The sequence below is a fragment of the Callionymus lyra genome, chromosome 6 (assembly GCF_982586985.1).
Source record: "Callionymus lyra chromosome 6, fCalLyr1.hap1.1, whole genome shotgun sequence".
Classification (NCBI taxonomy): domain Eukaryota; kingdom Metazoa; phylum Chordata; class Actinopteri; order Syngnathiformes; family Callionymidae; genus Callionymus; species Callionymus lyra.
The window spans coordinates 25,343,092-25,370,167 of NC_141823.1; the positions used below are offsets into that span (position 1 = coordinate 25,343,092).

Consider the following 27,076-nt stretch of genomic DNA (forward strand, 5'->3'; position numbering starts at 1 on the left):
AGCTGCTGCTCTTCTCGTTAAGACTGATTTCCACATCCTTGGTCTCCGATATTGAGCTGTTGCTTTGATGCCGAGGCTGTAGTCTTTGGTGACATTTTCCTTTTGGCCTCACTGGTTCTATTTCACAGTGTCAGGTCGCACCACGTATAATGTTGGAGAGCGGGAGAATAAATATTTGTCTGCAATAATCTGATCCAATAAAAGAAGCCTGGTTTCGATCGGTAGACCTGAATGAGATCATAGAGACTCAATAGTGGGTTCGGGATGGTGCAATAAACTCACTCATAGGTTTGAGGTATGATTCATGGTGGATTGTGCAACACGGTTACCAATGTTGATAATATATGCGGCAAACAAAGAAGAGGTTTTCTTATAGTTTGCACTATTTGTTTATGCTATCTATACCTTTAACCACCTTCTAAATTATCTTTCAATTTGTATTGTATTTGTATCTAGCATGCTTTTTTAAAGTGAAAACATTGCATTCATTGATTTACTGTGAATTCTAAGAGACCCTAGGTACATGATAGAGCTGTGATTTAAGATCTTAGCAAGCTTTAGCTAGTTTTAGCATCACTCAGCCTTATGTCTTATGTCTGCAAAGTATTTAAATATTATATATAGTTTAAAAATATATATATATTTTTAAAATGGCAGACACTGCAAACGAGAATGTCTTTTTAAAAGCTTTTTTATGAGTGAATAAAACTTTTAGCAGAAGGATTGGCCAAAGAAACGAGGAGATGATTGATTAAATGATGATGCCTTTGCTTTTATGGGAGAAGTCACAATTTTCCAAACACACAGATCATTCGTTTTTGATTACAGTAGGCTGTCACTAGGAGGTGTTATATGATTTCCTGGAAATCAAGGGCTATCTTGATTCAAGTCATAGAACCAGATGTCCCGCCTCTTGTTGTACCAGACATCCAAAAAAAAAAATATATATCTGGGCTCACTCTTCTTCCCAGAGACCTTGATTGACAGGCTCTTTGGCAAAAACATGCCGTCATTCTAGGTCACAGTGACCCAGCCAAAACTTCAGCAAGTACTTGGAAACCTATCTTGTGGTCAAATATTCCTTGATATTTCAAGACAAACTTTAACTGAACGATTGGAAGACACTTTGTACTGAAGATTTATAGGAACGAAAAGGAGAATATGACTTTGCCTCCAAAGGAATTTGTCAGGCTACAAAGCATGTCCCATGTCAGTGTCCATAATCAATACTTTTCAACATTTTCCCTTTCAAAATGAGAAAAGCCGTGAACTCATCACTAGAATATTCTAATTGCATATTACAGTTTCAAGTGAATCATTTTAGTCAAACACTTTTCAGCGCATGAGAGACGTCGTCGCATTTAGCCCGAGAATCAAGTTGGGAAAAAGGATAAATTATCTGAATGACAAAAGTCGTCTTATTTTGAATAAGTAAGTAAGTAAGTAAGTAATGTTTTTTTGTAAAAGGCCTTTCTAGACCATGGTCACAAAGTTCTTTAACAAAAACACTATTCAGCTAAAACAAATGCTTTAAAAGGCCCAGACACATAAGACAAACACAGGAGTCCCAGAAAATCAAGGAAAAGCCTGCACGGTAAAAATAAAAATGTCTTAAGATGTCTGTTGAAGGAGTCAGTAGATCAAATGCAGAGGGAGAGGAAGATCGTGGAGTCTGACCACGAATAGCTATGAAAGTATGAACCAGAATTTTAAAATGGATCCTGAAAGAAACTGGCAGCCAGCAAAGAGTTTTTAGAATTGGGAAAATGTGAGTTCTTCTACTAGAGCTGGTCAGAATTTTGAAAAGAGTTTTGTATTAACTGCAGGCGAGACAGCTCCTTCTTGTTTAGACACAGAAATAAACTGTTACAACTCCAGATTATGTTGTGAAACCATTTTCCTATGTTTATAGATTTTTCTCAGTTGAAGGATACAGTTTCTGGTCAGTTGTCTGCAGTGTTGAACTAGAGACATGTCTTTGTCAAATACAACACCCAGGTTTCTCAGGCTCAGTTTGACAGACTGGCCTAAGTCACCCACTAAGTCACCCACTGACTCAACCCTGGAACCTTATCATAAGGGGCAATAACCAATATACATTTCATGTGTGGTACAAAGTGCCCGCAAATGGTTCAGTTGAAGTTTTGTTCTTAAAAAAGCTTCACGTAGGAAGTGCTTGGATTGAAATACTTAGGCGAACCAAAATGGTACTTACACTGGTGGTACTTGACCTGAATGGTAGTACAAATGGAGAATCCCTGTATTGGCTGTTATATCCACCAACTTTTAACTTTTAACTTTAAAAACTTTACACTGAGGGTTTACGCCACACTCCTCGACTCAGCCTTCAACAAGATATTCTAAAGCCTTTGTTACATCAAACGTGATCAAGACGAGTCTTACTAGACTCAAAAACATGCCCAGAAAGAACACGTCAATAAAATATACCCACGCTCACATCAGATGTTTACAGACCTTTAATTTAAGTCATATTTCGAGCCAAAATCAACACCACTGAAGTCATGGAGGTTAATTAAAAAAATAAATCGACATTAATCAGCTTTTCATTGAACGCCAGAGTCCTTGACTAATTGCTGCTGATTTAAATAAAACAAGACATCAGTCAAAACAGGGTTCAAAAAACAATCATTGGCCTTTCAAAGTTTAGCTCTACGGTAGGTCTACAATTTTGATTAGCTGTCGCATGACGAGTGATATCTTTTCATTTGTTTCCAGCTTTGCCAAAGAGAGGTTTCACCTCATTTAAATGTGGATTTAGTTTGGCTTATCAGCCAAACATTTGTGCTCAGGACAGATGAACCGTCTGCCTTATAATGTTGGCTCCTTCCTTTCTGCTTGTGACGGGATGTTCACACTAAAAATTTGAAGTCTGCTTTGGGTGCAGTCAAGTGTGATGAACCTATTTTGGGAGATCACATTTGGTCACGCCAAGTCGCACAGTACAGACACATGGATTTATGGCGCGTCCGAGACAGATATATAAATCATTCTGTTAAGAAGAAGGATTCATAGATATGAGAGTGGCTTCCTCCTACTGTACTGTGCATCTGATGTTTTGGGGTAAAATAGATGCAACTCACATATTGAGTTGATTTATTTTTTGTTGAAATGTAATAATCGTAGCACTTACTGAAGATCTAACCATTTATCTCAGACATCATTTTGCTAATTACAATTTATCACTGTGTATTCATGTGTAGATTATTAAACTCATCATAAAATGCTCATCTTAGAGCTGTTTTAATGTTTTCTTGCTTGCTGAAGAGTGAAATTGGATTATTGCCTCCATCATTTTTTTTCAGCCCGTGTTTTCGTCTGTCATCTCATTTATTCAACATTGAGCCGCAATTTTCCGACTAGGGTTTTAAAGCAGAGGTGTTTTACTCGAGTCCATTCGTGTCAAGACGAACACATCTCGTCTTGTCTTTTAGAGAAAGATTAGTTCTTATTAATAATTTAGTTTGAACTCTTTTTTTGTCCCTTTGTTCCTCCACAAGAACACAAACCGATACAATCAAATGTCAACACTGTTCAATGAAGTTTGTGCTGCCCTTGAATAAGTAAACAAGGATAATGGGATTTAATGAAAAATGGATTTTTCACTTTGAGATGCATATCAAGCAGCTGGAGGAGAGGGGACATGTGGTTTCAGTTTTTACCTAAAAGGCCAATTAGAAAAGATTTAATTACAATGTTAATGTTGAAGATTTAAGTGACGGTCCCTCCAATTTAGATAAGAGCTCACATTGCATATTCAGGTTTTAATCCACCGCACAAATGCACTTAATATATCAAAACACTCACTGAGAAAAGATTCTTTTAGCTCCAACATATCTGTGGAGCCTGTGGTGTGGATCTTTTTAATTGGACTTCAACACTTGTATTTGGTGCTCTTGACAGTGGCGTGTGATTGCAGACTGAGTAGTCTTATTAGGTGCTGGTCCAACTACAGGGCTTTTAATGTTACAAGTATGCTCGTCCAAAATGTACATGTGCGACCCTTCGTATGATCGCTGCATCCTTTATTATTGTATTGTTTGTCACTTTTTAAATCTCTTGACCAGCTACAATAATTAATACTGATCCAGATCACGCAAGTCAATAAATGATGATATCACCATATAAATTGTATTTATATTGTGAGTTATTGAGATGTCAGTCTCGTCCTATTTTCGCCTTTTGCCTTGAAATCCATCACCCCTGTGACCTCAACTTCTCTTATAATTTATCTTGTTTTATTGGAAAAATCACTTTCTTTTAAGGTTGACAGTGACGCGTGACTCCTATCAGCCTCTGATGGCTGGCAGTGCTGACATCTGTCTCTTCCTCTTCCTCTCCACAGACACAGCTACGGTGGACTGGAAAAGAAACTGAAGGACGTCTTCAGCGAGCGAAGCACCATCCTGCACCAGCTGTCCAAGACATCCAAGGAGCTGGACAGCATAAAAGGAAATCTTCAGGTTCGGCCTTTCTTTTCAACATATTTCTGATAGAAATACATAAGGTATATATATTTCTGATAGAAATATTTATTTCTGTTAAATAGCCTCGGTTGACCTGTGTCTGGCTTTCACTCTGCCAAACAAACAGACATTTCTATGTGGGAAACATCTTTTCACTTCTTTGTAAACCTTTATGGATCTTAAACGGCAACTAATGGTAAAACCCAAATTTCAGATGTTAAAGTCTTCCTCTCCAAGATGCAGTAAGTCCCTCATCATGACCATGTTTTGAACTTATTACTTTATAAAGTTCTACCCCGTCTGAAATCTCAGAGAACGAGAGGTTATGAAAGCAGAGTCCATTATCGCGTAGCAATGGTCTTCACTCCTCCTCCAGCCAGCTGTAATCACACCCCGCTTTGTTTATAAAATGAGTCCCTTGGAGGTGGAGACTTCTGGGATTTCATGACACATGTTTCAGTTTGTGGAGCTTCAGCACATTTCGAATGTAAACATATCAATGAAAATAAATTTTTGCACAAACAGACACATACTGATGAGTACAATAGAGGCCCAATATTTATTTAAGAGAAACACTAATTAAAATTGAAGTCATGTTTTTGATACATATTGTAATATTTAAATAATTTTCAAACTCTGTAGCCCAAATACATATCTTTATTTCACATTCATTTACATTTGAATTCACAACTCACATATTTAAATCAAAATAGAACTCAAGACGATAACATATAACATTAGTAATGTAATTACATTTACTAGTTATTAAAGCGTCAATTCTCAATATTAAGATTCTATTTTCTGTATTGAGTTAAACTTCTTTAATTATTTAAGTATTCAATGGTTATTTCATTCAATATTAGTGGATCGTTAATAGTTCCTGAGGCTCGGAATGAAGGCAACACAACAGCACTTTAAACCAAACATGGGCACAATCATGGAGTAGGAATGTAGTAGATAAATAGATAAACTTTATTAATTCCTCTGGAGATCTCTTTCGGGAAATATTTTTTTCCATCCCACAGCAACACAGACAATAGTTTCATATAAACAAGGACATGAACAATACAAACAACAAAGTGCAAGATGACAAAATCTAAGTATAAAGAACGTACCGGCTAGGATTTAGCTTCCTCAGCAAGTCAGCCATCTTGGCTCTCTTTTGTCCCCATGTGGAACTGTTGCCTTGAATTGTGCCATCATTTTATTTATGCTCTTTGTTCTCTCCATATCCATGCTGCACTGCACTAGGACAATGTCCTCCCGAGGTTCAGTTTGCCAAGTTTAGTTCAGACATCTGGAGGAGCTGTTATTATTTTATAATTTTATTATTCTGTACCGACTTTGAAAATGTATCAGTTCAGCTGAGCCGTACGCCATGTTAAAATTGCACAAGAAATAAGTATCAAAATTATCCATAATGATGCTCTCAACCAAGGAGCTCAATAAGTCACTACACTGCTGTGTGCCGCCATCTTGGATAAAAATAACCCAGAAGAACCCTCGAGTTCAGAACATTATTATTATATTATTACAAAGTGTGTTATTTGAACAATAACACAATATAGAAACCACACCATTCCAACATGGAGTAATACATCATATTTTCAATGTTACCGATTGCTGGTTCAACCAGTAAAAGGAACTAGAGGAAATATATCACAACATCTTAAATCCCTGCAAATCGACCCAAAAATAAAATTAAAATGTAAGTGCTTCGTACATTTATGGTCCTCACACATGGAAATTGAAACTTGTAGATTCTCTAAAGTAATAGTTCCATTCTTCAGGAGCTTCTATATTCAGGAGGGTTCATCTATAAACAAATGGTAAAAGGTCAGTTAACAGTTAAAAAATATAAATAGCAAAGGCAAAAATAAAGAAATCTTGGCGTAATTTAGTTCTGGTATTAACTGGCAAAATCAGTCAACAATGCCTTCTGGGATTAAGTAGTCCAAAATTGTTTTTATATATGAAACGATTTATGTATTTTATCCGTTGAAGAGTGAAGTTTTACAATCGTAAATTATTTAGGCTTTAAAAAACAGGAATAAAAAACAAAAATCGAGCATCATTAAGATGAGAAAACCGGAGATTCTGCCATCTGTTCTGACTGCATGGGTCCAACTTGACATTCTTTTAAGTGATTATCTCCAACATTCCCTGCTGTAGAGCTATATTTTTGGATCTCTCTGAAGCGGCTATAGGGACCCAAAAGGAGGGTAAACATCTTTCTTAATATCAGGCTTTATGGAAATTTGTTGTTTAATTACGCAGAGATATAACCCCCGGACAAAATCTGTGGATAATCTATCTTCTTTGAGCTTACAGTTTCTTAGATGTTGGGAAAATTCTCGTCCATTGGATGGTGAATAAAAAATACCTCCAAGGCTGGAATGAAACCAATCAGTCTTTCGAGCAGGAAGATGGTTGGAATCAGCTTTTCCTGTGATGTTGCATCTAAAAAACAAACAACAAAACAGAAAAACAAATATAAATAATGAAGATATTTTACTTTCATTGAAACTATTTCATGTTTTTTTCTCCTCCAGTCTTTGCGGAACGATGACTCACTTGCTAAGAAGGACGTGCAGAGGATTCTGGAGCTCAGCCACAAACAAAGGTAAACTGCAGCATGACATAATCCAGAGGGTTATTTGTTTATGCAAAATATTGTTATTTGCCGTTTTATAACAGTTTCCTACACTAAATAATGGAAATAATATGTCAAGCCAACGCAATTAAAGCTTCTCTTGGGGTGATCTTAATAATGAATGGCTGTTCGATGCATAATTCAACCAGCCTGGATGACATTCTCTATTAAATGATATTAACATTTTAAGTAAGGCAACACCAGATTTATGGAGGATGTTCATTTGTAATTCTGTGTTTGTGACCTTAAACTGTCAGGACAAACAGTGGGTATGAATTCATTCACTTTATTATCCACAGCAGCTTTAATAAAATACTACAATATGCCAATGGACAAGGTAATTTGAATCCCCCACTGGCAGAAAGAAAAGCAATATCACAACTAGGGATTGAGACAGTATTAGAATCAATCCCTGTTAGCATGAAAGAATATTATTCAGTTCCATGTTTACTGACACGTGACTTGAGCTCTGTTTAAGATTCAGGCATTTTTCTGTTCTGTGCGGGGACGTTGGATCTTTGTTCATTGTTAAAATATTGTATTGTTATGATCTACAACTCAAGGGTTTGGCTTGTGGGCCAATTGCAACCTTTTTCTCCCAGTATCTCAATCTTTGTGCAATTTTGAATAGTTAAGGAATAAAGATCGTCGATAATTTATCCGTTCAAAAATATTTAGGTTTAGTTTTGGATGTTTTTTATGGAAATATACATTTGAAACACGTTTTCAATCATCATAAATGATCATTTTATATTATTTAAACATTTAATAAACACTAAGGAGGAAACGCCACATTTATGTCTGTTTTCATAGACAGTGTTTAGTGTTTTTTAGGTGCTACGCAGTATTTCTATTTGGTCCGGCTGTAAATATTTGCGTACTCCATTGATATGATTGACATGTAGAAAACCATTATATAAATATATGATGTTAACAAACATTTTATCGTAAGCAAATACAGAATATTACAGCAAATAAACAGATCAGATAAACATCTTATCCACTAAAATACCAATCAAATATGTATAAAATCTTGAATAAAAAATGTATAAAAGCTCAACTAAAACTGAAACTCTATCAAAGGTGAAGGGTTTAATGAACTTCAGGGTGATATTAAAGCAGGTATTAGGTCAGGTATTTTTAATCACCAAGTGCTTTAATATAGTGGAGATAATAGAGGAAGTAACAGACCAATCACACGCACAACAACATAATACTCTTATTATATATGAACAAATAATACAGAAATGAAACCAACAACATCTCCGAAAATTAATACAAACCAGCTGTGCGGAATGTGCTCATTCATTTGCATAACTTATTCTAGATCGAGCTGAAGCCTAAGATACAGGGCTCAGAACAACCGGAAATCATCTTTGCATGAATTTTAAGATTGTGAATGATTCCAATTAAAGTAAATACACCGGAATAATCTACGTAATAATTTCTTTTTTTAGTTTAAATTAGACCAAAAAGGTCCATTAAAAATCACACAAAAAATCACAAAACATTTAACAAGGTCATTTGCATTTAAATTTGGATCAAAGTCACGCCAAATTATGAATAAAACATAAAAAAGTTAAAAATACCCTGAGCCATTTTCCTAGTCCAGACTAGTTTGAAAACAGAATCCCAGAGACCCCATGAGAGAAATGTCAAAAGTTATTGTGTATGAAATAAGAGATAATGACAGAGTCCGAGTCATCCAAAATCAAACTACACTCACTTTCTACTCACCCTCATGTCGACTAAGGGTTTGGATTATTTTGTTCCTTAGTTACAGTTAGTCAGGCAAGTAATACTAATACTAATGCAGCGACAGGAGCTCAGTTGTTGTCGTCTTCATCTACGTCTTTTTTATTCTTGTTCGGGTTACTCTGAAAATAATCCCACCTAACCTTCGGGAGAGTTGAGAATGAGTGAAATTAGAATTTTTGGTTGAACTATCACTTTAACCAGCATCTAGGTGCTGTTTTACTGATCGTTTTTTCTACTTCACTATCTTCCTGTCTTTCCTTGACACACTCCAGGCCCTTGTGATTCGATGATATATCACTTATAAATGAGCCAGAAAACTGTTTACCTAATGTGCTTTGCCATTTAGGGCTGTCTGATTAATGTTGTGTGTAACGAGACTCTTAATGATTTGGAGTCATTTGTGGCCTCCATGCTCTCCCAAATGCCAGCCTGATTGAAGTCCACCTTCTCTGCGTGTAGTATCTTGATAGCCAATCAATAGTCTATCACCGGCCTGTGTGGGCTCTCCTGCGTGATGGAGCTGGAAACCATAAAGCGGCACATTGGCCCAACATTGCCTACCAAGCATTTGTGAGCCAGGGTTTGCTATTAATCCCGCCTGTGTGACAAGTTTGATTACTAGTTGACTTCATCACGGCAGCGGCGGACAGGTGATGCATTGCGAGTCATTTATACTTGACAACTGTTAAAAGAAACTTGATTGCTTTCAAAAATATTATGCTGGACAATTACATGCAGGCACAGAACGACTCAAACCGTGGGACTTTTGCTACCTGATCTTGGAGGACAAAGAGTTGTATTTTCATTAATCCGTATTTCATTATTTACCTGTGCAATGTTCAGAGATTGGTCCTACATTTTAAATCGATTTCCAGGTAAATTAAAAATTCAATTTATTTCAGGAAAGCCTGAGGTTGATTAAGCTGATCTGAGAGCAAAAGTGAAGGCCAAAATCATTGCAATATAATTTGAACCAGATCTAAAGGGGCTTTTTACGCCAACAATTTGTAAAATGACATTAACAGATTCAACGTGTACTACCATTAAAACCTTTCCTTAAACATAAACTAAAGATTCAGAATATCAATGCAGATAATTAAAGACACCTTGTTATTATAATTGTAATTTGCACTGCGTTGCAATGCATGCTGGGAACCATGATCCCAACACTTATAGCTGGGATGCTCGGACTTTTCCAGCTCGGAAACAACTTCTACAAAAATTCAAAACACATATTTATGTATGAATCTTAAGCTTTCTTTATCTGTTCTTCTTGTCATTACCTGACTTTACTCTGTTGACTTTCAGTAGAATCAATGCAATGCAATCAAAACATTTCATTAGTTTAATCCTGCTCTTTGAAACGACAAATTTGCTGTTTTAATTGATCGTTGGCTGATCCAACTTAATCTTTGAGCGCGTCAACTCAATTGTCTGAATGACTAAGAAAGCTGAGGTTTATTTTTTAACTAATTGAAGGCTAAAATCAGCTTGACCTTCAAAAAAATCGTTTGTCCGGAAAAATACCAAAGTCAGGTGACAACAGACCCAAAGCAGACAGTTTTTCAGAATAAAGTGACCGAGATAATTAATGACATGTAGAGCCTCATCACTCACTGGACAAAAAAACGCCTTTTATGCAAGTCCACGGTTAATGTCAGAAAACATCAGATTGTCATCTGACTGGCTAACCTTTATATTCATCAATTTACATGATGGATGATGGGCTGCCATGTATTTTATTTAATGACACCTGGTCTACCTATAGTACCTTTGCGACCAGTTGGTAGCAGTGCATTATATAATATAATTAAATTAGTTTTTATTTAATATTAAAAAAGACTGTCAGTTACTACGGGTTCAACTATTTAATTTTCTTGAAAAATGTTTATTTTTTTAAACTGAGGATGATATCTGAGGTCGTCCTATGCTATCTTCTGTTTTTCTTGATGTTCAAGAATATTTAGCACCAATTTCATACTAGAATGAATACATCCTGAATTTGAAACGTCTTAATTTGTGTTTTAAACTGAAACATCATTTCGACAGAAGCAGAAAAACTCCCCACAAATGCATTTTTCCTGCTGCAAATATGGATTCACTTGTCAGATGCGGACGAGTCTCCTCTTGTTGGCGAGCACGTATTAACTGTGCTTCCCTCTGACAGCAGGGACAGTTTTGATCTTGTTTGTGCAGAAATGTTTCTGAGTTGTTGATGCAGGAGATAGGAATATAAATGGGAAGCCAACACAGGGGCTGGTTGCTGTAAAGAGAAAAAACATTTGCAAGGCTGACTGTATGCCAAAAGACAAACCCGTCGTATTAAACATAAGTGGGGAAAAGTCCCCTCAGCCACCAGAAACAAGTCAGTCACATTCAGCATCTTCCTTTAAAATCTGCCATACAACCCAACTTAAAGCCATGCATAATGAATTTTACATGTAATTTAACTGGGCTCGCTCATTAGGAAATGTCTGTAAGCATTTTTTAAAACCACTGACCCACATTGCTTGATTCATAATTCAGTAAGCATCATAGTTATCTGTTCACAGGAGCATTAAACAGCACCGAATTATCCCTTCCAGGTTCATTTATTAGCAAGTTTAATGAATGCAGCCCCTCACACAGAATGATAAACAACTGTGTGGAATCCCTTAGTTATTCGATAAAAAACCTTTGTGGTACTGAATATATTAAGTCAGCACATCATTTCCCCTCATGCATCGAACGTATTGTCTATTTATACAATTGATTTAATATTTTTGAATGAATATAAGTTCAATTGTACATGGTGTCTTATCGTTCTATGGCAGGGGTTCAATTATCTAAGGGGCCACATTTTATACTCGGACACTTTTCAGGGGTTGCGAATAACAAATGGACAAGAAGCTTGATGTGAAGTATATGTATACGTGTATTAAAAAATATATACAAAAGGATTAAAGTAAGTGAAAAGACAGCCTTCATTTTCATTTAAAAAATTTGATACAAAAAATAAAGTAAAATATGGGAAAACACGTTTTTGTGTCTTCAAAACATGTTTTTTTCAATTTATTTTAACAAACAGGAAATACTCACTGCACCAGATTTGGTCTTTGGTCCTCTGTTCCCTCTATCTTGCCCAGTATCAAACCATTATAGTGGATTGAGATGATTGCATATCTAGTGTAATAACCTTTTCTTGGACCTGATCTGAAAAAATGTTGGTCTCAGTTGTACTTTGGTCTCGAATAAGGACTACAATTCAAGTAAAATTTGTGAACAGTATGTGTCCTTGTACTATAATAGAGTTCAAAAATGTAATTTTAAAAGTGAGTTAACAGGAGTTGAGCGAAAAAGTGTGGATGATGTGTTAACAGTTTTTTTTTTTTTTTCCTGACAGAGATGAGATGAGGTCCCTCCAGGCAGCCCTGCAGAAGCAGCTGGACGAGGCCAATGAGAGAGCCGAGAAGCAGCAAGCCACGGTAAGACTTAACTGCCCCGGCCATCAACCGCCATCCGGTCGTGTCAAAACAGCGGCTTCACCTGTCACAAGGACCCCTAGGTGATTGACGCTCAATTAGCTGGCAGTCAACTGTCCCTTCTTCTGATCACAGCTCAACACAAACTGTTTCTTCCCTTTTCTCTGCCACCTAAACACCCAGAAGACGGAAGTGTTGCATCTTGTGTGATGATCCAATAATGCTTAAAATGGCATCTGCAGCTTAACATTGGGTGACAACACACCATATGCTCTTTCTTTTTTTCTTTGCATTAGGGGATTGTATTTTATAATTCCGGTGCTCCGAAAACATTTTCTATCTCTGACCAAATTGTATTGACTTTTTTCTCAACGCTTAAATCTTCCGTAGTAAACCATTAATCACAGCAGTGTTTGTAGACACGCTTAACGTTATCGCCTCCCTCAAGCATTTCAAACTGTTTGTGTATATTAAATTGTTTCATTGTTACGTGATGAATTCTCTTCACAATTATCTTGAAAATGGAAAGTGCATTTGTTACACTTTAAGTTAAGCCGTTTAAGAAATGAATCTGTTATTAGACAATAAAATTATCAAAAACCTTACGATCTCTACATTTGAGGGGATTATTATGAAAGTATGTGTTTATTATACTAACTTTTTAAAATATCTATTCTATTTCAAAAAACTTTAAGCAACAATAAGACATTTTGACTTTGTTATTATTTTATCATATACTGTATTATATGAACAGTCATGAATTGTGTAGTTATGGTAGTAGAACTTTCTAGCTATTCATTTGAAGATGCTTTTCACTACGTAACCCGTTGTCTGGACAACTCGCCATGAGAGTCTGTGACCACCGAATTTCGTTACAGCAGTTGGTCAGAGAGAGTGTTTTCATTTGAAGTAAATAATACCAAATAAAACATGCATAAACTAAGAATTTATAATGACTGCAGTTACAGGATTGCGATACAAGGCAGAAACAGTGTTTTATGGCAATGAGTATGGCCTTTATTGAAACGTGTGCCTTCACTAGCATTACAATATATTATGACAGCACCTGTAGTTTTGTTCTTTTGTAGCGGCTATCATAATGTCCAAAGGTGACTTAATGAAAGTACAATAGTAAGTAAGTAGGTCAATTATATTTATAGAGCTAAACCAGGGTCACAAAGTGCTTAAACAAGCAAAAAACAACTCAATAAAATATATACTTAAAAGATCAAGCTAACACAGAGAACAAGACAGGAGTCTCCGAAAATCAAGGAAAAGCCTGCACGAATAAAGATGTCTTAAGATGTTTCTTGAAGGAGTCAGTAGATCCATCAAACGCAGAGAGAGAGGAAGATTGTCCCAAAGCTTAGGAGCAACAACATGGAATAGGCTCATAATCACCAACAGAAATCCTCATTTTATGTCATGAGCACCGTAACAGGTCTCTGTTCTTACACCTCTTAAAACATATATGTTCAGAATACCATTATAAAGGAAAAAAAGACAATCATTTAAAATAATAAATGGCATAAATTGTGTGACGGCCAGAAAAAGTGGTTCTTAAACTTTGTTTAAGTTGTTGAACAAATGCTCTGAAGCAAACATCACAAAGCATTGTTTGGTTTGTGATGCTATTCATGTCTGGGTTTTGAAACAGAGTTTCACATATTCTCATAAATCTTCATTCTGAGCAGAAAGGGGGTCAAGTTAAAGTCATTTTAAAAATAAGCCTTGCAGCACCGACAAAATGCATCACAATGTCTCACCCAGGTGCTTATGTGACCTCCTTTTACCCTGAATTATTTCTTACAGAAGTGAAGAGGGAGTTATAGAAGCATGTGGCTAATCAGTTTTTCAACTAAATAGTGTGGCAATATTCTGAATTGTACTTCATGAATGCTCTGTCCTCTACCGGATACTGTTATGGGTTCAGCTCTTTGAAAGATAAATGCACCTGCAAGCCAGTAGGGGACGTTTCCCACTATTTTCATCGCTTTTTTAAGGCGCTTTTGTCGGCTGACAGATTCCAGTTAAGGGCGGTCTTGGCTTCAGGTAAACAGACAAAGACCACAGGGCAGCGCTGCAAGTTACGTCATGAGCATGGGGAGGAGGTAGATGAGCATTGCTATAAGGTGACCATTGGACTTTCTTCGAGTCAGCCCATCTTGTTCCCCTTTGGTTTAAGGTTAATCCAGTCTGAGAGGCTGGTGTCATTTAGATCCACCCAAGACTGTTTGCTTGAAGCTAGTTTAGAATCATGTGGAGCAGAGGACGTCCAGGCTTCTTGCAACAGTCCCGCCTGTTGGCCATGGACTGACTCATCATGATGAAGTCACAGGAGAGGAGATGCAGAGTTTACTGTGCTGGGCACACCACAGCGACAAAGATGAGAACCTGGGCGTGCATTTGTCCCAGATCACCACTCTCAATCTGAGTCACTTGAATAGATTTTTGGCCATATGTGCTTTTCATGATGCTGTGAGTCTACAGTTTTAGCAGGTGCATACTTTCATGTCCCGATTGCCATCGGTGCTGCTTCGGCAGTAGGCAGTGATGTCAGCAGCTTCTCATTTCTTGATGTAATATTCGCAGCAGCTCGGTGGTCAGACATGGTCTGCCATCATGAGAGGACAAGGACACCTTTGTATCTCTCTTCTGACTCAGCTGGGCATTGCCCATGGGAAGTGTGCTCCAGTATTGCCGGTGTTAATCGACAGGGCGACATCAGGTTCACCCTGTCAGACAGACATGGACCTGGTGAGAGAGTCATCTCCTGTCTCTCCCTCGTCTTTTCATATCCAAGCTGAGAGGGTGTGTCTACAAAGGTGACCACTCTGTTTTTGGGCTGTTTTAAATGTCCAGTATTGTTGAGTGTTCCTTGTGTTTCTATCTGCTTCAAACTGATCTCTGGAAGTAGAAGCCCTGCAACCTACTGGAGTTTCTGCTGAACTACTGGGCTATCTATCATAGCATGCCACTGTTCTGGTTAACTCACAGTGTCCCTGCAGTCAAGCATGTAAACCCACAGGCAGATGTCAGGTACTCACACATCACAGTCAGGCCACACAGACATGGACCTGGTCAGACTGTCATCTCGTGTCACTATTAACACAAAACATTCTTGGTTTTATGTTCTTGAGGGCAGACGGACTCTCCAGGGGTGTGCATTAAGTTGAGATGAGATGAGTGTTCAGTGTCCCCTGTTTCTCCCTGCATCAAACAGACATGGATCCTGCAACCTACTGGTGATTCTACTACATGGCACTCACTGGCAAGCAGTCATGTTTGCTCAAAACAGTCTCACCACAGTAACATATGTAGAACAACAGGGCAAGAGATGCTCCACACTATGGTAAGACGGACATGGACAGTCATTTCAGGTCACTCTTTACGATGATCCTCCTATGGTACTGAATGGCCTTCCACCGGCTGGAACTTTTGACAAGTGACAGGGATACATGGGATCTACTGTCACGCTGTTGTGATCCGGTTACCTTCAGCTTTGCAGTTGGCGTGAAAGTCCCAATGTCTATGAACCAAATAGGAGTGTATTGTGACAAGTGTCTAATGTAACAACTCTGTCATCTAATTCAGATGTCCAGTCGCTGAATTGTTTGGTAGCAGGATATTTTTTTCTTACCTTCTTTAAAGGGTGAGCCTCCAAAATCAGAGCGATGGGTGACCCGTGACTAGCAGTCAGCTCCATGGTTCTCCGACCTTTCGATGCTGGTTGAGGACAGCCATTGTTCAGAAGTTGCTGCTTACCATGGAGCCATGTTCAACACTATGGAGAGCGCAGAATGTTATTTCAGGCCAGACCCTGTTTTTTTTAGTGGGAGTCCTCAGTGAGCTTGGTGCTTCTTTTACCAGTTTACACCTGTTTAATCACGTGTGTTGCAAAGTCACGCTCGAGTTCTGTTAGAAAGTTTTGTCCGCCTTCTTCAGATTCGGATTGATCTAATTTCTGCCTTGTTAAACATCACGTCCTGATGATCCAGTGCATGCACAACCTCTGCTGTCCCAGTTATACAAGGATGGTGGAGAAGGTCAGAGGCACAAATGGGTTATTAGTGTAATTTGGTGCAGGTCACTTTGAGAGACAGCAAGACTTCCACTGTCTCACCACAGCTGTGGGTTGGTGTACAAGGCAGTTTGGACATGCCAATGCATCCGGAATGTGAATGTGAATGGCTTTTTTTAATTGGCATTCAATACAGCAAGATTGAATGTTACACATAGTAGCAAGTTGTACATATTTGTCATAGTTTTCATGCTCCACTCTACATTTTTTTACTTTTGCAAATAATGACCTCAATAAATAATATTTTCAAATAAAGTTTTATTTTCGTTCATTTAATGAGAAATGTAAAACCAAAGGCTTGGTGCTGCACAATATATTTTATAAAACAATGTAAAATGAAAGATCTATTACATCAAAGACAAAGAGACTAAAGAAATGATGAAAACAATAACACTTCGATTATAACATCAATGTGTTCTCACTTTCTCCCCATTACTACTGACAATTCCATTGTTTATTATTTTGGCTTTCTGTTGTTTTGTTCATTAAATTGTTTAATTCTCTTTCCAACATTTTAATAATCAATATAAACTACTTTTACTTTTAGAGTTCTTACTCTCATTTCTATTATATAATGGGGATTATTAGCAACCATATGAGGAACCAATTTTTCATAAAAAAAATTCAATGTTTGTTTCATTAAATTTAAAATTAAATTAAAAAAATATGAAATAAAAAGTAATTTCAAATCAAGTGGCTTTATATTTTATAGAAATGTTGTTCATATTATTTTCAAATATTTATTAGTCAGAACATTTAAATAAATGAAAATATATTTAAACAATAAACCATTTTAAGCAGGTTTTCCCCTTTTATATGTATTTAAATGCAAGAGAAAATGTCCATTATCATATATACTACTTTCTGGGTCTTTTTCTGTAGAAATCACACCTTTATGTAGCCCTTTTTGAAAAAGGGATGAAGTAGAAAAAGAGAAACATTGTTTGTAAAAATGTGATGCTTTTTTTTTTATTCTGTTTTCTAGTGTTTTGTCCCAGTAACAAATGTTATTGAGAGAATGGAAGATTGCCTGACGTCGATCTTATTTGCAGTAGCTGTCCTGAATATTGCCCGGTTGAGTTATATCAGTCTGGAGCAAAACAGGGTCATGCAGCAGCGGGAGGAATCATAATTACCACTATTACACTGAATCTTCCTGAATCAGAGCCTTCTGAACTCAACACATTTTTTTGTAACAAGGAATGATTTTTAAATCATTTCAAAAAATGGACATCCAATGTTAAATGAGGCTTTTTTTATTTGGTGTAGCGACCTGCCAGCCATGTGAAAAACAAAAGTCCCGCTCGCCGCACAAGCATACACCTGGGAATATTAAACAACGCTAATGGGAGGCTTGACCTTGCAAATAATATCACCAACTCCGTATCCACAGTCACAAAGTGTAATTGTTGCACTGACATCACAATTACCGCACAGAGACGAGCGATGATACACTAACGCTGCCATTGACATTCATGCCATTTCCCAACGACCGCGGCCGACTCTGACATCAACCATTTGTGCTGCAGTTTGACATTAATGTAAGATAAATCACCCAAGTCAGAAAAAAAAGAAAAAGAAAAGATAGAACCTCGTCTGCATGCAAACGCAACACACGCTTTTAGCAAAATGTTGTTTTCTGTCGCGCAAAGACGGATTTAAATGACACCACTGGGTTAATTACTTTTTCCTAAACCAATAGATTAAAACAAGATGAACTATAAATGGTATGAAGACAAAATTGGAAAAACAAATCTGTTCTCATAGAAACAGCAATTTATGTTTTATTTTAAAAGAGCGAAAATATTGAAATGCAGAGTCAAAAGTTCAATTTAATTATTATGCAAGAAATTATCAGGACTGAGATAAAGATTTGCTTTATAGTTTTTTGGTATTTTCGGCTGCAATTTAAATGATTAAATCTACAAAAATATGTGTAGCTCTAGGGTCGTCTGAAAATCTTAAACATAAAAAACAAAGTCACTAACTTTTTCTGTTTGAATCACGTTAATCAAGTTAAATATACAGAGATAATTATCTAAAGATGGATAATCACAAACTCATTCTATCATCCTTTATTTTCCCACTAGGTGTCATGTCTAGGACCATGAGATAATAGTTCCTAAGGTCACAACTTCCATAGATCTTCACCTGTGAGCATAAGACGGACTATCTCCATGACATTCCTCAAGGACAGCCGTCTTTTCAGAATGAAAAACCAACACAAAGGCCTCACTATCTTTCCTCTCAAACATTTTAAACATCCTTTATTCACCAGGAAACTGCTGCTCATTGAAATACTGACTGGGTGTTTGAACCATGTTTGGGAAGCACAAGCCATATGCAAACAGAGTTTAGCACAAAAAGTGTGCAACAAATAAATACGCTTTTAAATCAGGCACACAGTGAAACACTGGCAGTCGGTTTCTACTGAACAGTACCTCAATGTATTGAGATGATGAGAGTTGTGCTATAATGCTACGCTAGAGATTGTATTTGAAATGTAGCAACATGGGTTCAATTGTGTGACAGTTTTTGTCGTAATTCAGTCTGCAAAGCATGTAGCTTAGCGCCAGTGTTGTAAGAACCTGTTGCTTAGCGATCGACGTATTTATTAATATTGCATTATTCGCTGGTAAATAAAACTCCCAGTGAAATAGGCACAATTTGGAAATATGTGCAGGAATACATACATTTATTTTAGCATAGCTATGGCAAATAAACAAGCCGCCACAAGCCAAAAACAACAACTATTTTTTTATGTAGTCAAACTCAACAACTAGGGTTAGCTTTAGATCACCAGCTTTTCTTGTTGGTAATGGAGGGAAGGCCACACCCCTAAATGATATATTAAATAGTGGCATTAATATCAAACATTAGAATTTTAAGGAAAATTTAGAGGTCTACAATTTCTACTCTTCTATTTTTCTGTTGAATATAATTTTACTTATTGTTCATTTTCAGTTTACTATAATAGATTTAAAAGTGGGGTTAATGTTCTTTTAGATGCTATGTAATATCATCATTCATTCATTTTGAGCTGAATTGTTACTTTTTTAATAAATTGTCTATCCTAAAATATACTTTGCTCTTAATAGATTCAGCTGATGAATTCACGTTTATAAGGCAAAGTTTCACATGGTTGAATAAATTAGTCAAAGCATAATTGTACAGCTCATTGTTCGTCAATAAATCATTAATTTTGGTTTCCTTCTGTCACCAGGTAAAATTGATAAAAGTGGAGATGGAGAAAAAAACAAAGATCATCAAGGATCTACAGCAAGAGGTGAGTCAGTGTTCCATACCTACAAGTGAATAATTCTCTTTTTTTTTATCTGTGCATTCTGACTGCATCCGTTAAACTCCCCGAAGACACAGCTTTAGGTTTCAATCAAAGTTTGTGGTCTGAAACTATTTCACTTTGTAATCATTGCGTGGTTCTTTGATCCAGATTGTGATGCAGACCACTTTAGCTTGAGCATCTTTGAAAGCTGCTCTTTCGTCTCCACGGCGAGACTTTTTCTCTTTCACTCGTCTGAAGACAGATCTGGTTTGAATATCGCTGATGTAACAAAAAGCTCATGTTAATGCCCTGACATTTCAAAAGGATATTAATACAGAAGAATGATGTCTGATCAAGTATTTAGTTCAGCATAATTATAATAGCGAGATCTGGCCGCTTTATTTCAGATGTTTCGTTTTTATGTTTGCTGGAACATTTGTCTTGACGCTTGCTGGAATTACATCAACCTTAGTTCAGCATCATTTCACAATCTTAATCCAATATATGTCGTGACTTAAGAGATTCAGTGTAATGTGCTCCTTTTATCTGACAAACTCAAACCAAGTCTATTTTTTAAGTTGCTTTTTCACAGCAATCTGCTCACATTGTTTTTCCATCTGTTGCTAACAAGGCAATTAGTTGTGGTTACATTTTAATTGTGTTTCTCTTTCAATTTAAATAATGGACAGTTTAGTCTTGATTTTCTTTTTATATTCACACTGCTTCGCCTAAACTGCTAAATAAACCTAAAATGTAATAATAATAATACTAATGTTTTGTTATTACTACCCAAGTATTATCAAAGCTATCTATTGATACATTTGACGTACGAAAGAACTGGATGAATGATAAGCATTAGTCAATTTTCCAGCATCAATATAAACAAAAGAAACCCCAAAAAAACAGATCCCTAAAGATCCTAAAAGGCTTTAGCCAGGAAGCATGGAATCATGGGTACCATGGGTGAATATGAGCATATCAGAATAAGAAAACCCTTAGTTGTAAACACAACACTGACAACATAAAATGATATATGAATAATGAAAAAATAAAATACAAATAAACAATACACATCTATCAAAATCTAAATATCTTCCAGACTATAAGTAAGTAAGTAAGTAAGTAATATATATTTTCGCTTCTTCAACAATCAGTCCAATCCATAAATGTATGTGAGTTAATGGCCTCCAGGAGGCGCTCTAGCAGGAAGTGCAAGAGCAAGACATTAGTTAATATATAGGAAGACAATAGTTATGATTTGAATATGTAGGAAAACACACTGAAACTGCATTTGTTGCAGCTTTTAAGTTAAAGCCGAGACAGACCGTCTGTTGAAGAAAAGATCCTGATGAGGTGCTGGAGACGGCAGCGTAAAAAGCTGTTTCAGTGCGAAAGGAAGAGAAAAGCTTTCAAAAGTAACTGAAGCTGATAGTTCTAACATGACAATGACTATTTTGGACGTTTTTTTGGATCTAGCCGTTTTACTTCTATGTTTTAGTCACTCTTCAAATAGAAATGTTGATTTAATAAAGAAATTGCTTTTGCTAATGAAGAATGTTATTTCTTCTTTTTCAATTTAGTTGTTGTCTCTTATATTTAAGTGTATTTACAGTATATTATCTATTGTAATCTGTGCTCGCTATATTCAGTCTTAGATTACTTTTCTTAGTGTTCTTAATTCTACACTTCATTTAAAGAGGTTGTGATGCAGCTCGGGATTTCATACCAAACAATCATGAGTTTAGAATGAAACAATAACATGTCGTCTAAGCAACTAGACATCATAAGTATAGCCACAGGAGGAGAGAGAAATGACTTTTCTTATGCCGTGGTAGCGCCTCAGGAATACTCAAATAGGAGGAAACTGACAGGAAGTCATTAAAGCAAAAAAAAAAAGACAACAATGGATGCCACGAGCTGAGCATATCTCGGTGTGAATCTGATTAATTCAGCAGGTTCCAAGACAGTCGCTAAATTATTTTACTTTAAATGTGCATAATAAACACAGAGGTTCATCTGTGGTAATGACAGTGAATAACATCATTGTGCTTCCCCACTGAAACAATAGACATTACCTGCTAAATGAAATGAAACAGAATAGAATCATATTTATGCAAAGACATTATTTATGGACCACAAAGTAAAATATCTTTTAAATACATTAATTCAAGGATATTAACAAGTATCTGCCTTGACAGTAACACAGACTAAGTATTGCATCCATAGCCTATGACTTGTATTTGTACTTGCAATGCAAAAAAAAACATTATAAAGAACAGCGTTTAATGAAGATAACTTTAGAACAAGAGTGGAGCTAATTTTCATAAAGCTGCGCCCTGAAGAAAAAAAGCATAAAACACAGTTCACAAATCTCCATACTAACTCTTCATTGAAGTGTTTACTGCAAGGTCAGGCTATGTGAGGTCAGTGTATTCTTCCCCTGAGGCTGACAAAGCACATACCTGTGCTGACTCAAGCACTATCAGTGGAGTGTTTAAAAAAACAAAAAAACATTACACAGCCACTTTTTTTTTTACTTAAAACAAATTTATTACCTAGAATAGACTTTTGTATTTACAATGGGGGGTTGCCATACTAGGTCAGCCTCCCCCATCGCCCACCATACTTGGTCATCATCAAGCACTGCATCCATAAACCATCGTCTTCCTCTTTACCTCGTACCTCCATCTCCAACATGTCCACTGTCTCTCCCACCCATGAGTCTGGCCTCAGTAACTTGAAAAATGACATTGTTAACATTTGCCAGGGGACAAATGTGGTCGCCTAGTCATTCTCTTGTGGCTTGCAAGAGCTGGAAACGGAATTTGTTGAAAGCAAATTGATGTTTGTGCTTGAATGTGAAAAAGAAAAGTATGTTTTGTTGTGAAAGAGTAAAATTTCTAACTTATTTTCTGTTTTGTACCTGTTTTTATTCACTATTTTGCACATTTTTATATGTATTATAGTTGTTCGGCCCCAAGATTCAGATTTAAATTTGTACATGTTTCAAATGGCCCCTTGGCTGATTGAGTTTGACAGTCAAAGTCATATTATTTGATTCATGCTTATTTTATTCACTTGTGTTAGATTTGTTTTAGTTTTTTGTGCAGAAATGAAATAGATCTTCAAATAATCATTCATTTATTTTTTGCAATTTATTATTATCTTATTCCTGGAAACAGGATCTTTTCTATGTATGAGAGCAACGGTAATAAGAGAAATACTTGTACTCTCACTTTTATTACTAAATAACTGTAAGAATTGTTACAATCATAGTAATTCACAAGTCAAGGAGGTAGAAGAAGAAGGAGGTTGGCCTTTTATTTTAGCACGTAAGACATTTTTACTCGTCCTCATGAATGTGACAGATGCAGGGTTTTTTTTTCAGAACTCCCCTCTTGTAACTGAAATTTAAATGTCAAGGCAGATGTCTTGATCTTTGCAGAAGTGAAGATCAAATTAAGTTTGACCCCATGGGTGAATCGATGCTTGAATCCATATGTGGCTTCATAATTCTTATTTTACATTAAAAATATTTCTTGATTTACACCGTTAAATTGTTCAAATGTAAATTATAAATATATGTTGAAATAAAAAAAAGTGAAACAATTATTTAGGAACACAATTAGTGTTTTCTTTAATAGAGTGTTTTTTTAGTTGCTGTTCGATACATGTTTAAATTGACCTTCAAAGTTTCTAGTAAATGATGTCTAACTAGTTGGAAAATGACTAGTTTGTTTGTCATTTGGCAATCAAGTTGCAAAAGTAAAGGAGTCCCAACTGTCGATTAGAAATCACATCATGGCCTCCTTTATGGGTCGTTCAGACAGTTAAACGATTTGCTTTGCAGAATTACCCAGATGTTAACTAGTTAATGTGTAAATCTCTCGGCTGATCTCTCCCTGTAGTGTGCTGCAGTGAACCGAGCGCTACGATATTTTTCTTCTTCTGTTGTTTGGTTTTGAGGTATTACTTCCAGTCTAATTAACAGTCAGGATGAATCAATATAATGAATCCAGGCACTTTCTCCCAATAACATGTTTGGCTGCTAAATGTGTTCATTACGCTGGAGCTCTGTGTCCAACATCTCCCTAACGTTATTAGTTCGACATTTTCGACCATCTGGATTGTTGCGAATTCTTTTCTTTGTAACAATTGTGAAGTGACTTCTACAATACGTACATTTAATTTGACATATTTTGGCTGTTTGTTGTGCAATTAAATATAGCAAAGTAGTATAATATCAGTTTTATGACATCTTAAGTAGTCATTCGCTGTTGTTTTTTTTAGAATATGTGATTGAACATTTCTTGGCACACATGATGGCGACTAAAGTGAAGGAGGTAACAGGTGTATGTGGAGGAGGTGATGGAAAGGAGGACCAGGGATAATACTGCCAGCATCATGATCAAACATGGAGAGAACAGGTAAAATAGTCTATAACACGTACAAGGACTAGTTTCTGGTTCACTCATCACCAATGCAGTCGAAAACGTGCAGCTTGAAGGATATTGAAGAAGATATCCTGTAGCCCTCCAGATGTTTAACCCTTGTGTTATCTTAAGGTCAAGGTGACCCGAAAGCTTGACAACAAATGTTATTGTTTTATCCGTTGTGTTGCTTTTGGGTCAAGGCATATGCAGTTGTGGAGGTCCTTCGCCTTGACCCAGAGACAACACAAGGGTAACTACAAACACATTTGTTTTCGGCCTTCGGGTCAACTTGACCCTGAGATAACACAAGGGAGAAGGAAAGAAGATCATCACTAAAATGTCAACAAATACACAGCTGTCGCTATAAGGTAAAGATGGAACAGAGAACTACAAACACATGCATCTAAGACAAAAAAATTATGAAAACAATTGAACAATCTATTTAAATACAATTTATATGAAATGGAATTGTTTGCAGCCCAGTCTCAACAAAAAAATTGAGTCTGGTGTCTCCCCAGCCAGCTGAGTTTAACCCCTGATTCAGAGTTTTTGGATTCAACTTCCCGATCTCGATAAATCATATCGTGTGATGCTAATTTAATTCCTCATGAAGAGGATTTGTAAAGTCTTATCCTATATCAACTGTAGAAAATAATATTTTTGTTTAAAATATACAATAGACACGAAACCTTTTAATTAAAGATATATATTTTTTTTAAATGCTGGTTTAAAATATTTTTAAAAATATATATGAATTGAAAATACCATAACATGAATTGATATTTCACTTTATGTGAATTGGTCTTTTAACCCTTGTGTTATCTCATCGTCAAGGTGACCCTAAGAACACAATTACATTTGTTTTCGGCCCTTCAGGTAACCTTGACCCAGAAATAACACAAAGGTTAAATAAGGTACATGAGGGGTATATTTGGCGCTATCATTTTCAGTGAGTTTGCAACAATAATTTAGCAAACAAATAATAATAATAACTTGTGTTTTATGATCGTAATCACTTTCAAATATTTAAAGATGAATTTTATAATACACTTAATTTCATACTTCTCTTTAATTAAATGAATGCTCTGTTCTGAGAATTGTGAGCAAAAAACATTGTACTGTTTTATTAATGATAAAATAATAAGTGATATAAAAAATATACATTTTTAATTTAGTAAATACTATTTATTAAGTTGGCGTCACTAAAAAGATCCTCTTCCCTCAGACCTTTATTTACATTTGTCAGTGTTAACATCTGCTTACACAGGATATTTGTTTCAAAAGACTGTTTGTCTGGTCACTACATAAAGCACTGACAACAAAATCACTCTGGCCAGTTTAAACAAGGATTAGTGGTGTGAACACTGAGGATTTGTCAATATATCTGGACATGGAACCATTTCACAATTAACAAGCTCAATACACTTTCATAATAACTATCTGACTTTTGGGACGTTGGGCCTAAAACCAATTTTGTCAGGTTTATAAATGAAGGGAACATGTGACTCGTGCTGTCAGTACTAGTTGTTGCCACTGGAAACAGAGAACCCAATAGAGGACGAGTGACGGTGAACATAACTGGGATCAACTTGAGTGTTATTTAGAATGATTTAAAGAGGCTGCTTGTCTTAATTACATTATGTTATTTTAATTGGTATTATATTTGACACATTTCATCGGGGGCTGTGTAGAATTTAGTCTTCAATTATTAAGACCATCTGGTGGGATCCAGTTTTCTCACTGAGTCCTTTTTTTTTTTTTAAACGTGGTTTTAAATGTCACTTTCTTTAAATATTCCATAATCCTGATCCATAATTAAATGTACGTCCAATGGTGCAGATAACATGACTTAACGTTAAAATATGTTTTTCATTGCTTCATGTTGTAAGATAATCTACCCGGGCTTTGTGTTGTTGTCCTAGTTCACAATTCACTGATACAAATGAGAAATATAAAGGTTGTGAAGAAGCAGCTGCCGGAAACATTTATTTAATGAAAAGAAAACACACAAGAATCTTGTGAACCAGAATATTTTGGGGGCATTAACAGCACAATCTGCTGTCAATTGTTCTTTCATTCTTTCAACAACTGTTCAGTGTTTCTCTCGGACATTTTGTATACTATGAGAGAAAGGAGCAGGTGGAAGGTTGATGAAGGTCTTGGTTGAAAAAGCTTTTTATCATAACTCCGGCAAATAACAAAAACAAATGTTTTGTTTTTCTAGTGATATTATTTCATAGACTTGATCATGAATGAAAGAAAGTCGTTCACCTTGACCCAGAGACAACACAAGGGATACCACACATTTGTTTTCGGGCCTTTAGATCACAAGGATTAATATCCTAATTTAATTGATTCATTAATGTGCGTTTTAACCATGTTTTTGAGTGCACCACAGCTATTCTGTGTCAATCCAAGTCCAAAAATACAGGTTTTTGTTTTGTCTTAGTTCTGACATTATAATGACTTGGGACGGTAATATATTTTTTTATAATGGTTGGGTCTCATCAATGTTCGGAAACACTGCTGTTGTAAAACGAAAATAGATGTTTCCCTATTTCTGTCTATTACTGGATTCTTGTTGCTCAACTGTGTCAGTCTGTGTTGCCAGATAATGATTCAATACGTTCCCGATGATTTCTCGCTGGCGTTGGTGAAAAAATACTATTTAATATTCATGTTTAATCATTGTGTGAGTCTTGTATCTATCAAGTCGTGCTGTGATACTGAAAAATACTTGACCAGTGATTCAGAATAGAAATAGAATAGAAAAAAAAACCTGCATAAATCCATCTGCTATTCCTTCCCACCTATCTTACATCTTTTCATTTAACAAGTCTCCACCGTTATCAAGTCCCCACTGAAGAAGTGAAGCAAGAGCCACAAGAGTGTTGCCCCTCAAAAGAGCTCTCTTTGAGCTTTA

The 27,076-nt window shown here is 36.2% G+C and overlaps 1 protein-coding gene across 3 annotated transcripts in view; it reads left to right on the forward strand.

Annotated features, from left to right (window-relative positions):
- luzp2 (leucine zipper protein 2) overlaps positions 1 to 27,076 on the forward strand; it is a 109,273-nt gene that overhangs the window by 48,548 nt on the left and 33,649 nt on the right. For 2 of the 3 annotated variants that reach the window (XM_087794432.1, XM_087794433.1), the window contains exons 2-5: positions 4,364 to 4,481; positions 7,037 to 7,107; positions 12,278 to 12,359; positions 19,661 to 19,723. In XM_087794432.1, coding sequence (XP_087650558.1) covers positions 4,364 to 4,481; positions 7,037 to 7,107; positions 12,278 to 12,359; positions 19,661 to 19,723 — 334 coding nt within the window. The remainder of the gene's footprint in view (positions 1 to 4,363; positions 4,482 to 7,036; positions 7,108 to 12,277; positions 12,360 to 19,660; positions 19,724 to 27,076) is intronic. The other variant, XM_087794434.1, reaches the window with a different exon arrangement.